Genomic DNA, 13,310 nt, shown 5'->3' with positions numbered 1-13,310 from the left:
CTATTGTTGTTGTTGTCCATTGGTTTGAGGTTGTCATTTTTTATTGTCATATAGAAACCATAATTTTCATTCAGATGAACAAATTTCATACCGTCGAACTGCGGCCTCGGGATTTTCAACGGTTCCATAGTGCAAAGTTGTTCTTTCATATTGCGCAACATTCTTTGCTGGATTTATTGATTTTTTTTGTTGCCGTCTGAAATTGTTTTCACCAATAAATCATGAAAATATAAATTATCATAAACTTACTTTCAATTTATTGTTGATTTTTTGTTTCGTGCATCAAATTACAATAATCAATAAGAAGTATACATTTGTGAACCGACTGTTATTTATATGGTGATTTTGAATAAGAAAAAAAAATAATTGCCCCCTATTTGGCGTCGTCAATTGGAAAAAAGGTATCGCGCACTCCTGCCGTGTTGATCGATTGAGGTCATCTTGAAAAACCGGTTTTTTCAATTTTGGTCAATTTTACTGATTACTTTTTCCACTTTTGTTCTGCAAGATCGACGAACTTTTCGAACCGAAAATTTCCACTCCAACCGATGAAAAAAAAATCAACTTAATTTTTTTTAATCCATACGGTCAGTTAATTAATTAATTAATCAATTAAAAACGAAATATTTCATCATGATATCGTCAAATGAAAAACCTAAAACTTCACATTTTTTTGAACGTATTTTTTTAATTATTCTATTGAAAGTATAAAAAAATTAATTAGATGTGATTTTTGACCATGAGGAAAACGTCAACAAGCATATCTCTGTCTGTAAAACAAAACTTGTACTTTGTTTGACCTTGCACCGCTTCGATATTCATATATATTTTTTTTTATTATTACACATAATTTGATCATATACGAATGAGCAAAAATAAAGTTGGGCAGCAAAGGAAATAAATATTGAACTGAATTTTTTTTACCAGTCAACCAGATCATCGACTGTGTTGAATACGATGCGCTAGTTTCAGCACGACGAGCTGTTGCTGATTTCCTTGGCAACGTGCCAAATGTTTTTGAAATTTCACCTCGGACATGCCGATGCAACTGATTCCATTCAATTCGACGATTCTAAATATAAATTAATATGTATTATCATTTATATAATTGATTTAATGGAAAAAATCATTGAAATAGAAGAAGACAACTTTTGTTCTCAATTGTAAGCAAGTTGATCAATCTTGCACTTACATATCGCCCGGCTTCAAGTCGAGATAAAAGTTTTCCTCAGCTACAGCCAGAGCACCGTTTGCGAGTTCGGTTACCGAAAGATTTTCCAATGGAACATGAGCAGCAACAGAAATGGCTTTCATCGATTCATATCTGATATCTGTTAATAATGGATAAAGCGGATGCGGCGACCTGCTACTACTACTGCTGCTGGTGCTGTTTGTCGCCGGTTTCGAATTGCAGCATTCTGTTAGCTTGCATTTTTCACGTAGACTCTTCAATTCAAGCAAAATTCTCTTCCTTGTAATTTCATCAGAAATGCCAAAATCGACTAGAATTATTTAAATAGCTTGCTTGTTATTATCATTTGTCAATTTTCCATCCTCTCAATATACTACTCACTTAATATATTTTCATCCCAATGCAATAAATCTTCACCTTTCAGATCATAACCTGAAATTGATGTCAAAAATTCAAAAATCTTTCTATTTACAGAAAACAAGTTCCACCTAAGAATCTTTTATTCAAACATTATTATTATTCTTACTTGATCAACATTGTTTCAATACGTCGCTATTAAGAAAAAAAAATGAATTTTCTTTTCTCAACTAATTTCTTTCAAATTTCAAAAATTTTCAATCGACAAACAATTTTCAAATTAATCACTGTTCAAATCAAAGATTTTTTCATTTTTAAACTGCATCAACAACAACGTTTCAAAAATACCAACATACTCGAGTATAAAGTATCTCAAACCAGTTGAAATTTCAACGCAAAACTATATTTACCTATCAATTTACGAAATAATGTTGAACAAATTCAACACACGCAACAAACTGATGATATTTTTGACTAAATTAATATTTGATAATGACGATTACGATGTAATTTGCAACAGGCAGAAACTTTAATGAAACAATTATTATTAGAATTATAAGCAGAAGTAGAACATTTATAAAATTTAATTTATACAATCAATTCACTTCACAATATGAAAAAAGTTCAAAGAATAATACCAATGTTAAAATGATCTATTAAACATGTGTACCAAAATACTGTAATAGAAAAGAAAATTAAAATGTCAATATTGTTTTTTATGTTTAAATTTCAGCTCTTAACACTTTTGTTGTTGAAATCGGTATTAATTGACGAATTATTTGCCAAATACGTCATTATTTTTACGTTTTCCTTGGTTTTTTTCTTTATTAAAATGAAATTTTTACCTGAAATTCATTAATAAATAAATAAATAAAATTCACTCATTTTTCCTGTTAGAAAAATATATTTTGATAGTTGAGAAAAAAAAATATTTCATCCATACAAAAAATTTCTTTTGAAAAATCAAATTGTTAAAGTTAATTAATAGAAACGATAGGATAAAATTTACATAACTTACCGATTAAAATCGAAATGACGTGTTCCATTTGTAAATAGCGAAGCCAAGCAATTATATCAGCCATAGTCCATTTGGTCAATGGCCTGCATCGCCAAAATCTTTCATGATTGGAACAAGACCGTGTTACGATGAACTGGCTCAACGTACCCCTGAGTGGACTGGAACAATGAACACTATTTGAAGTAGCACTACTACTACTACTACTACTAGTAGTAGTAATTGAACTTTCAGTTCCGACGCTGCAATTTGAATCTTCATCATCTTGCATATCATTATCACCGAAACGTTTCAATAGCGTCGAGGGGGATTGCTGTGAATATGCAAATTTTTCATCGTTCTGCTTCTTCTTCGACGGCTCCAGTTGGACATGTTGTTGAAAGCTCACATTCTGCTTCTTCTTGTATTTGGTCAATTTGGCACTTTGATCGTCATCTTCAACATCCAAACGTGTACTTGGTGTATTTGACGACGATTTGTCCAACGACGTCACATGCAAACTTCGCTTTTGGAAAGCTTTCAACTTGTAACTGGCCAGTGTTGTTGTTGTTGTCGAATGACAAGCGAGCTTTGATTTTTGTTCACCACCGAGCTTGGACAAAGCTAAGCTGATCATGGCGATTATGCAAAAACAAATAATATCCGCCAATTTTGTGCAGTCAAAAGCGGTGAACGAATTCTACGCGCAACGTGTGGCTGATGCTGTCTGTTTGTATGCATGTGTTCAAATGGAACAAAATTGACAATCGTTGGTTTAAATACGTCCAGCTTAAATCAACAAAGTTCATTTCAGCTTATGTTACTCCAATTGGCAAAAATCTCATCTACGTCACCTGCGCTATTACCTCAATTTCAACTCATTTAAAATTTTGTTTATCAAATTGCCTGATGCTTTTCAAAAATCGGCTATTGACAAAACACAACCGATAACCAATACAACTGGCCAACCTCCTCGGAATCACTTTCAGTACCTGAAGGTCAACAGATTGCTTGCTCTTCATCCGCTGTTCAACTGTCTGTCTTTACTGTTGTCCTGGCAACGGGTTTTCTTCAATTCATATCGTCGATTTATCAATTTTAATCAATTGTTAATTCAAAATTATACCACCGAATTTTATTATTCATTTGCTTATTTCAAAAACAAATTTCATTTTACCACTTAAATATGCTCAAATCTCTACTGACTGATAACAATACATTTCAGCAACTGAATAGTTCAAATTACATCTATCTTATCCTTATTTATTTACTATCGTCACAAAATTTTACTCTGAAAATAAAACAATAAATAAATATTTACTTCTACTGCGACGTGCTCACGATTTTTCATCATTTGAAACATGTCTGTTTTACGAAATTTATGCTGTAAACATAATTTATTTTATAATTGAATTAAACTTACATTATATCACCAATTATTAGAATTTTTGCAGTGCATATATTCTGGTAAATTCTTTTTCACCGAAACAACTCTTGCAATTGAACTTCTTTCAAACATTGTTTATGCTAAATTCTATATTTGAGAATATTCAACATCATAATTATGTGCAATGTAACGAAATAAATAAATACATGATATTCGATTTCAAAATACTTTTTAAATGATGGTTTGGGGACATTATTATTATTATTATTATTATTATTAATTAATCGCTATTCCATTCAAGGTTAAACTTTCTTGCCATAATTTGAAATATGGTAGTGATAATGATAGAATATTCTTGTTAAAACATTAATTTCCAACAAGTACGTTGATTAAATGTCATCGTTCATTTTAATTTTCTTTGTATAAATTAAAATAAAAATTTCTATTAATAGTTTTGTTTTAATTTTCTTTTAAATAACTAGTCGTACTGTTCCAAAGCTGAACGTCTCTAAATGCCTGAACTGCATTATGCGTTTTTTCATACTGTACTTTCTACCGTATAGCGTTAAGAAGTGATTTTATTTTATTATTTTTTTAAACAATGTTGTATTGATTTTTTTACTTAAAATATAATTATAATGTACTATTTGCGATTGCTGAAAAATATAAATGCACATAAGTTGTGTGCTACTTTCCTTTTGTAAGTCATAAAAATGTAGTTTTTATCTCATCTTGAAATGCAGCGAAATTTTTAAATAGCAAATAATGTGTTATGATAATTAATCAAATTATTGAATAGTTGATTTTTTGTAAATAAACTATTAAAGTTGAAGTAATTGTAATTTGATGACGCACATGATCTTCAGGCAATGTCTGTCGTTCTTACTGTTGATCTGTCTGATGTTCCAGTTGTTGGTGTTTTGTTTAAGCGTTTTTCACTAATGGATTCAGATCAGCTTCGTCAGGTTGATTTTGCTGATGCAGTGAAGCGCGCGCGTGAGGTCAGGGTCATTGAAACTTCATTTTTTATTCATATTTAACATAAATTATAATCTTCTTTTTTCACCTTTCTGGTAGAACTGCATGCTTGGTTTTCCGCATGCATTTTTGTCATTGTTTATTTTTTTTTGTATAGTTAGCTGCAGAAGTTCGCACAAACGATCCCTCGAAACGTCCTCACGATAACGGAGAGGGTAAAGCCTTTTAAATGACGTCTTAAAAGCCCGTTCAAGGTCTGATTTTATTTAGACACGCCTGCAAAACGTTTGAACATGCCTGGAAATCCCATATCGGCACTGGGGTTTGACCTGATTTTTGATTTTAACATTTTTCATAATTTTATTTTTTAAGAAATAATCACGGTCCCGATTCTGTTATTATTGATCATCTTGAAGTTCCAGATAGTTGTGTTGGCTTAAGTAAATTTTATAGTTGGATTTTTCAATTCAAACTCCCTGAATTGTTTTAGTTATCGGTCGTGGTGGAGAGAGCATTAATCAGATTCAGAGTGAAAGCGGCTGTCGCGTTCAGATGTCTCAAAGTAAAGGAGCATTATGCTTTTTTACTGGGTTATAATTTCTACATTCCATCTTTAGCTCCACCCTTTGATGTAAACGGTAAACCAATGCGCGGATGTACGCTAACCGGACCAAGTTCTTCTGTCGAGTTAGAATTTTGCTTATTATTTCATTTCATTTTTCATTTTACGTTTTTCTGTAGATCATCTTATTCATCATTGTTTATATTGCAGGAAAGCCAAGCAGATGATTTCATCTATTGTGACGAAAGCTGGAGAAACTATGTCACTGTCACGCGGTCAACCTGTTTATGGATCCAATGGACCGTCAGTACTTTATTCAAGCAGCGGCAGCGGTGCCGCCGGCAGCGATAAGACCATAACCACGGAAATGTTTATACCTGGGACAAAGTGTGGTTTAGTTATTGGAAAAGGTGGTGAAACAATAAAAAGTCTTCAAGAGAGAGCGGGAGTGAAAATGGTCATGATTCAAGAAAGCAACCAACCATCTGGTTTACCTAAGCCATTACGAATTATTGGTGAACCTAATAAAGTTGAAGTAATTTGAAACCTTTATTTCTTTGTTTTCTATCGTGTAAGATTATTCTGTTTTGTTTTCTTCAGTACGCTAAGCAGTTAATTGAAGAAATTATGAATTCCAAACATGATATGAATGAATATGGCTCTTTGACTGATGCCAGTAAGAAGATCGGCGAAGTACGTTTGTTTGGTTTTTCTTTTCAATTTTATTTGGTAATTTCTTAAATTTTTAGGTTATTGTTCCCAAGCATGCAGTTGGCAGTATCATCGGTCGGGGTGGTGAAACAATTCGACGTTTAACTTCTGAATCCGGTGCAAGAATTCAATTCAAAATTGGAGGTAATATTTTACTTTAAAAGTTTAATAAATATTTTGTATTGTGTTTCTTTTTGTTCAAGAAGATCATAACGCTCCAGAAAGAACAGCAGTAATTTCGGGTACAATGGAGCAAATTGACCGCGCAACAAGAATGATAACAGATTTGGTCAACAAATCGGCGGTAATATATAACCTTGATTTTTAACTTGGTTCATCATTCGAGACCATTATAGCGTCAACTTTTTTGTTGAATAATTAAATTAATTTTAAGTCGGTTTTATTGGAAGAAAGTGCTTATGACTGTTGTAATTTTGAAGTATTTTTTTCGTACGTTTGATATCTTTAATCATTGAAATGATGACGCTGTTGAAGGAAAAACACTTTGATGTTTGTTTTTTTTCACGATAGCGTCTATAATAAGGTTGATGAAGTTCTCATTGACATATTTTGTGTTGATGTAAATTTTCAACTACATGAAAATATCATTTTCCTTTTTTTTATGATATTTTATGTTAAAATTGTTTTTACAGGGTTGCGATTCAGACATATTTTACATGCATGTTCCCGCGAATAAAACTGGCTTGGTGATCGGCAAAGGTAAATATTGTCGACGTTCTCTTTTACCCCATTAACTGTAACTGCATTAACTTTTTAATCAGGAGGAGAAACCATCAAACAAATCAACATGGATAGTGGTGCGCGTGTGGAACTTTCTCGAGAGACGGCGCCGAACGACTGGGAAAAAGTGTTTGTCATAAGAGGAACACCATATCAGATCAATCATGCAACACATCTTATAAGGATTAAAGTTGGTGATGTAAGTTTTTTCCGATTTAGTATACAGGATAAACGATGATGCATTGCACATCAATGAGAGGTGATTTGTTTTATTCAGATACCACCAGGCACACCAGTTCCACCATTTCCAACAGTTGAGCAACAACAACAAGTGGGTTATCCATATCCAAGCTACAGTATGATTATATAAAGATTGTTTAAAATGAATAGTAATGTTGTATTCATTGTTTTCTTCTTTGAGACCCAAGTGCAAATGCAGCAGCTCCTGGAGCTGGTTCACAAGATCCGGCTGCGTGGGCAGCATATTACGCACAGTATTATCAGCAAAGTGGCGGCGTTCCGGTATGTGGAAAGAATAGTTTGTTATTTTATTTATTAAAATTGCATCTTTTTCCAGTATGGTCAAGCATATACTGGAGCTGCAGCTACAAATCCAAATCCCGTTAATCAGTCGTCACCATCTATCAATCCACAGACAGGTAAAATGAGGTCTAATTTATTGCTTATCATGTCGATCCAAATGTGACATATTGACCTTTTTAGGACAACCTGATTATACAGCTCAATGGATTGAGTATTACCGTACAATTGGCAGGCATGATCAAGCCACCGCGATATTGGAAGCACAAGCTTTGGGAAATCAAGCACAGAATGTGCAGCAATCATCACAAATTCCAGGCTCTACTCCTGTTCAGGTAGCAAAAAATAGAAAAAAAATAATCTTAAATGTGAACAGTTTAAGAAAATAATGCATCTCTGTGTGTGTATGTGTAATTATGCTTGTATATAGACATATCCATATTCTCAGCCGCAGAGCCAGTACGGATATGGTCAACAGCCTACAGCACCAGCTGCCCAACCATATCCATATGCAACTCAGTATTGAAAGAAGAGTTTGGTAAGTTTTTTTGAAATGGTTGAAAACATATTATACAACGAATGTGAAAAGTTACCGTTACGTGTCGCTGCCATCCATACGTAAAGTTAAGACAAGAAAAGGGTGGGGCTGGGGAGGGGAGTGTTGTAAACTATATTACAGAGAGAGTGAGAGGTGTTGCGGTTAAACCATTTTCGTCATGTGCACTTACTTCACCTGTTGCTTTCCGTTGCATTGCCTCTTGAATTTTTGCCATTATTCATTACTACTGTTGGTATCGCAGTCATGACGTTGTGCCTTTTTGCTAGTGTAAATTTTCTGAGACTTGTTTTCGCATTAGACACCCTTGCCGCACCAGCGAGAAAGGCGTCCGCGAGCTCTCTTCCTTTAGCTCACGATTGCACTGCTCGCCACGTCCAGGTAAAAATGCTAAATCCATCACAGACTGCTTTCACTTCGGTGAGTAGAATCGAGTGTTTCATTCATTCGTGATTGATTTGACTGATTAATGATGATGCGCAGATCAGCATTCACGTTTCTTTCAAATGTACTGTTGAACGCTTGAAAATATATAATAATTAATGGTAATAGTAATAGTAATAGTATTAATAATAATATTGTTGATAATAATTTAAAAAGAAAAAAAATAATATTTTTCATTAATTGACGTATTTTTAAAGAAAAATAATGGTTTTTTTCGTGCACTTTTTCTTGGCTTTCTCTTTTTTGTTGTTTTGTTTTTGTCCCTATTATATGATAGATAGTGTTGTTGGAATGCTCCACTCCAACTAACTGACAGCAGAGTCGACAATTGGCAGAGCAGAACAGAGACGGCGGCAGACAAACGGACGGTCGGCTTGTATGTATAGTATATTTATTCTTTTTTCACTGTAGGCTGGCTTGTCGTGAATGATGTGATGTCGGACGTGAACTTTTTTCTCTTCTCTGTTTTTTTTGGCTACTCGTATTCTCTCTACTATATTTTGCTGCCGACATTCTTCAATCTATATGTATTGATTGGCTAATTTTCAAGACTATATTCAACGAATGTTATATTATTATATTACATACATAAATATATATATATCTATCTATATCTACAGTATTTTTTCTTTTCGTTTACACACACACATCGCATTGGTTTATTTTGTTGTTTTCTACTGAAAAAATATACCCTATTATTGCTGATGAATGTTATGGATTGTACTGTTTTCAGTTACAACAGATATTTACATACACATACATTTATTTATTTATTTATTCAATTTTTGTGCAATCGCTCGTGTGTTTGCTTGTGACTTTCCATATCTGAAAGAAATTCAGTTATAGTGATTATCATTATTCGGCTGACAGAATTTTGTTTAGTAAAAGCAGATTCCCGCCCATCATATATATATATATATATATATTCATTTTTGTTGTTTGCTCACTTTCAATTTTGTTGGGGTTATTTTTTTCAAATTAAGTGAAATTCCCCCCCCCCCCTCCAGAACACTGATTTTAGCAACAATGACGACAATTTATTATAAAGAAAACGGTTATCTTCTTTTTTCTCTTCTTGACCCCCTGCTTTTTTAATTTACATATTCAAATTTTATGATGGCTTGTGTTATTAAATATTTTTTGGAAATTTTTCGACATTTACTTGTGTAATTATCGTTGGATCAATCAATCAATTAATTTGTTGAGTAGAAAGGTTTTTCATGTTTTTGAATTTTCGTTTACAGTTTGTAATGATGCATCTACTTCATTTATATGCACAATAAAGAAATATATTGTGAAGCGATTAATCAGCAACTCTTTTATTTATGCAACAATAAATATGCTAAAAATTTAGAAAAAAAATGTCGATTTGCATACTGCTGTGTAATAACTGAAAAAATTAGCGTACCGGACCCTAAGTAATTCCGCTGTACTATTGTTGTTGTAAAGAGCAAAAACACTTGACAACAAACAACCATGCTAAAGAAGAAACGAAATTCACGCTTGAAGAGCCTCGGCTCGCGGTACACTTGTGCAGTCGAAATCGGCTACTTCAAATACATTCAGCCAAGGCTTCTCGTGGATGGTAACCTTGCATAAACGTGCATCATCACCACTAACAAGTTTGCATCGGTTTTGATGTGCATCCTGTGCTGACACCTGAAATAAGAAAAAAAAACAATCATTGAAAACGTTCAAATGACGTTGAGAAAATGAAATAGCTCTAAAAATAATGTGTGCGGTTTGAAACAAACAACTGTTTGAAATGTGCAACGCTGTGTCAGCGTTAAAGCTGAAAAATCTAGCCAAACGAAGAGGCAATTGATTCTGATTGATGGATGATGTTTCATTAATGAAAAGAGACAAACAAAAGATGATTCATCGATTATATAATTTTCATCTTGAAATATATAATTATCACCAGAGATTAAAAAAGTAAATAATGAAAACAATTCATGAATTGAAAAAATATTTAACATTTCACTTACTGTCTTCTTTGAACATTCTGATTCACCAACGTATATAGTCAATTTGTAATTTATTCCAGCAACAATTTGACTTGTGGCATCTTTAACGCGTATAAGTACAAGGTGGTTAAGGCTATTGCTTCGCATGTTTTCTTGTTGCAGCGCTCTGAAAGCCAAGCTTTCCACTTTGTCATTGTCTACATCAAGAGGATTTTCACCTCCAAGTAGCTGTTTTGAAGATGTTACAAAAAGAATTGAAAATAATAAACAAATGAACAGCATGTTTAACTCGCAACAAAGCCACTCAACTGATACCAACTGACCGACTTCTGTTTACCGTATTCCAATTTCTACAATCAAGTAATATTTGGTATTCTGTAAAAGCACTAAGAAAAACGTTTTAATTTCAATGAATTCCTAATAAAATAAATTTATTTAAATTAAAAATAATAATTATACATGATAATAAAATTTTTAAATTTATTTATTATTACAATAAGTGATAAACTAACATGAATTTTGAAAAAGGTAAATATGTTATGACAAATGTTAACATTTGGCAACTATAATTTGAAAAATGTGCACATCATATAAAAAACGCAAACTTAACATTATTGCACGTATAACATGCATATCATTCACTGATGGCATTGATGTGGAGATGAACAACGTTTCTGCCGTTTCGTATTACTGATCATGCGTGGCAATGGATATGAAAGAACAGTTTGATAAGAGGCTGGAGGAAATTGTGAATCAAAAATCTGGAAACAACGTGATATACTCTCGGGCAACATACGACAAGATTGTGAACGATCTTCTTCGGATCAAGACAAAGGGCACGTCGTCTGCAGGTGATCACAACCTCAAGAAACGATTTGAACTGCTTATTGTTGGAGAAGAGCGTAAATTGATTCGAAAAAGAAAAAATGACGAAATTCGACAAATTGCCACATTAGAAGATATGTTTTCCATCGTTAGGGATGCCCATTCGCGTATTGGTCACGGCGGAGAAAGGAAGACGTTTTTGGAGATACAAAAGAAATGGGCCAACGTCACATTGGAGATATGCAAAATTTACATAGGCTTTTGTGAAGACTGTCAACTGAAACGAAAAAAGAAGATCCCCAAAAGTTTGGTAGTAAAGTCAATAGTTAGCAGTAGCATCATGTCAAGAGGACAAGTGGATTTGATCAACTACCAAACGCTGCCTGATGGCAAGTTCAACTATGTAATGACTTATGTTGACCATTTTAGTAAATTTTGCGTCCTGCGGCCACTGACGTCTGAAAGCAGCGCAGAGGTGGCTCACAACCTCCTTGACGTTTTTCTCCTGATTGGAGCCCCTAGCATACTGCAGTCCGAAAACGGCCGTGAATTCGTGAACTCTCTCATCGCTGAGCTAAGATACTTATGGCCGGAAACGAATTTTATTAATGGTCGACCCCGTCATCCACATAGGCAGGGAGAGGTAGAACGATTAAATGGTGTAATAAAGGAGAAGCTTGCAATTTGGATGAGAGACAACGATTCAGACAGATGGTCCCTTGGACTGAAATTCATACAGTGGCAGATTAACATCAGCGTTGATGCCACTACGAAACAAAGTCCCTACTTATTGATGTTTGGTCAAGAACCACGCGTCGGTATTGACGCAGATTTGATGCCGAAATCGCTTTTATTAAATGCACCAATTATGGAAGAAGATTTGCATTGTGATGACAATGGTTCTTGTGAATAAGGAACAGCTAGCAACGGCGTGGAACGCTGCTCTAAGCGAACAGCTGAAGTCAGTTGTGGACAAGGTTACCTAAAATATCTACGACTACTAGAAACTGTTCATCACATTGTGGAGGTTGCGAGCGAACAGGAGACTTCTTGTAACTCATTGCCACGTAAGAAGACGATGTAAAAATTAAAACTATATTCGCTTATGATGAAATAATAATTTGTTAAAGACCATTAAAACGGTACTCGCTGTAAGACGCACGTTGATCGTTATCCATATTTGCCATAACATATATATATATATATATTTATTTATTTATTTATTCATTTATTTATATGCATGTGTATATATTTTTTTCATAAATTTATTGCTTTTCACTTGTAATAGTGTGACGTATAACTTGACAAATATTTTTGAACAGTGAACAAATTTAGCGTAAATTTGAGCAACTTAAGCAATGTTGTAAAATGTTCGTTTTGAAAAATTGTAGCTTTAAGAGAAAATTGGAGAAGAAAGTGGAAGAAAAGTTTGCTTGCCGAATTGACAGCTGTTGTTGTCAATTTATTAGCAACTGGTGAAATTTATGGTGAGCATAAAAATTTTAATAGCCCCCTTCTGAACGCTGCCGCTTCAACATTTGCTGGTGCCATTTATCTCGAGGCTAGTTTTTGAAGCAGATTTGTGGAAGCTTGGAATTTCGGATCATTTGTTAAAAAGCATGTGGCGTCGTCGTTTGGCGATTCTGAAAGCCACTTAAAATTTCACTTTGACATTCTTGAAGCAAACTGAAGTCACATTAAAAGCAGAATTACTTTTCAATTAATCAAATATGTTTTCAAATAAAAGCGTCCAAAGTTGAAAGTAAAAATCGAAAGTGAATAATTTGCCGTCAATTATTGAACCAAGTAATGCATTTTGCACAAACTTGCGGATGTGATGATATGAAATGAAGTATTTTCAAAGTCAAATGCGAAATTTCAAGTAGTAAACGATGAAGCAAACTTGAAAAAAATGTAACGGAAAACTAATTCTGGTAAAACAGTACGCAATCAAAGTTGAAATTAATTCAACCCAAACGCATATAAAAAAATTAATAAAATTCATTTGATAAATTAAAAAACAAATTTTTTATTACCACGAGAAATGCACAATTTA

General features: G+C 33.5%; 4 protein-coding genes across 4 annotated transcripts; 1 reads left to right on the top strand and 3 right to left on the bottom strand.

Moving 5' to 3' along the window:
- Window positions 1-66: 66 nt before the first annotated feature.
- Tsp_03296 (hypothetical protein) lies at window positions 67-3,180 on the bottom strand. The gene is made up of 4 exons (XM_003379592.1): window positions 2,793-3,180; window positions 1,574-1,624; window positions 1,193-1,502; window positions 67-196 (listed from the first exon to the last, which is right to left on the bottom strand). The coding sequence occupies exons 1-4, from the start codon at window positions 3,178-3,180 to the stop codon at window positions 67-69; spliced, it is 879 nt and encodes a 292-aa protein (XP_003379640.1).
- A 1,619-nt stretch (window positions 3,181-4,799) lies between these two features.
- Window positions 4,800-7,988, top strand: Tsp_03295 (putative KH domain protein). Its single transcript, XM_003379591.1, has 18 exons — window positions 4,800-4,937; window positions 5,066-5,123; window positions 5,179-5,230; window positions 5,281-5,348; window positions 5,399-5,470; window positions 5,526-5,595; window positions 5,681-6,005; window positions 6,071-6,163; window positions 6,220-6,325; window positions 6,385-6,485; window positions 6,576-6,620; window positions 6,835-6,901; window positions 6,964-7,121; window positions 7,200-7,278; window positions 7,344-7,444; window positions 7,500-7,581; window positions 7,646-7,797; window positions 7,911-7,988. The coding sequence occupies exons 1-18, from the start codon at window positions 4,800-4,802 to the stop codon at window positions 7,986-7,988; spliced, it is 1,845 nt and encodes a 614-aa protein (XP_003379639.1).
- Window positions 7,989-9,959: 1,971 nt separating this feature from the next.
- On the bottom strand, window positions 9,960-11,223 carry Tsp_03294 (putative onchocystatin). The gene is made up of 5 exons (XM_003379590.1): window positions 11,072-11,223; window positions 10,827-10,846; window positions 10,767-10,804; window positions 10,451-10,657; window positions 9,960-10,121 (listed from the first exon to the last, which is right to left on the bottom strand). The coding sequence occupies exons 1-5, from the start codon at window positions 11,221-11,223 to the stop codon at window positions 9,960-9,962; spliced, it is 579 nt and encodes a 192-aa protein (XP_003379638.1).
- Window positions 11,224-12,055: 832 nt separating this feature from the next.
- Tsp_03293 (conserved hypothetical protein) lies at window positions 12,056-12,441 on the bottom strand. The gene is made up of 3 exons (XM_003379589.1): window positions 12,387-12,441; window positions 12,237-12,356; window positions 12,056-12,210 (listed from the first exon to the last, which is right to left on the bottom strand). Exons 1-3 carry the CDS (start codon window positions 12,439-12,441, stop codon window positions 12,056-12,058), a joined length of 330 nt encoding a protein of 109 aa, XP_003379637.1.
- Between the last annotated feature and the right edge of the window lie 869 nt (window positions 12,442-13,310).

This window comes from Trichinella spiralis (assembly GCF_000181795.1).
Source record: "Trichinella spiralis strain ISS 195 chromosome Unknown Scfld2, whole genome shotgun sequence".
NCBI classification, from domain to species: Eukaryota; Metazoa; Nematoda; class Enoplea; order Trichinellida; family Trichinellidae; genus Trichinella; species Trichinella spiralis.
This window is presented reverse-complemented; position numbering and strand designations above follow the sequence as displayed.

Coding starts and splice junctions, on each gene's coding strand:
- Tsp_03293 (XM_003379589.1), bottom strand. CDS start 12,441: ATGGCAAATATGGATAACGATCAACGTGCGTCTTACAGCGAGTACCGT. Junction 12,357..12,386: donor CAGCGAGTACCGTTTTAATG/GTCTTTAACAAA, acceptor TTTCATCATAAG/CGAATATAGTTTTAATTTTT. Junction 12,211..12,236: donor AGTAGTCGTAGATATTTTAG/GTAACCTTGTCC, acceptor AACTGACTTCAG/CTGTTCGCTTAGAGCAGCGT.
- Tsp_03294 (XM_003379590.1), bottom strand. CDS start 11,223: ATGTTGCCCGAGAGTATATCACGTTGTTTCCAGATTTTTGATTCACAA. Junction 10,847..11,071: donor TCTCCACATCAATGCCATCA/GTGAATGATATG, acceptor TTATTTTATTAG/GAATTCATTGAAATTAAAAC. Junction 10,122..10,450: donor CAGAATGTTCAAAGAAGACA/GTAAGTGAAATG, acceptor TTCTTATTTCAG/GTGTCAGCACAGGATGCACA.
- Tsp_03296 (XM_003379592.1), bottom strand. CDS start 3,180: ATGATCAGCTTAGCTTTGTCCAAGCTCGGTGGTGAACAAAAATCAAAG. Junction 1,625..2,792: donor TTGCAGCGTCGGAACTGAAA/GTTCAATTACTA, acceptor CATCAATTTCAG/GTTATGATCTGAAAGGTGAA. Junction 197..1,192: donor GACTTGAAGCCGGGCGATAT/GTAAGTGCAAGA, acceptor AAACAATTTCAG/ACGGCAACAAAAAAAATCAA.
- Tsp_03295 (XM_003379591.1), top strand. CDS start 4,800: ATGTCTGTCGTTCTTACTGTTGATCTGTCTGATGTTCCAGTTGTTGGT. Junction 4,938..5,065: donor AGCGCGCGCGTGAGGTCAGG/GTCATTGAAACT, acceptor TTTTTTGTATAG/TTAGCTGCAGAAGTTCGCAC. Junction 6,326..6,384: donor AATTCAATTCAAAATTGGAG/GTAATATTTTAC, acceptor TTTTTGTTCAAG/AAGATCATAACGCTCCAGAA.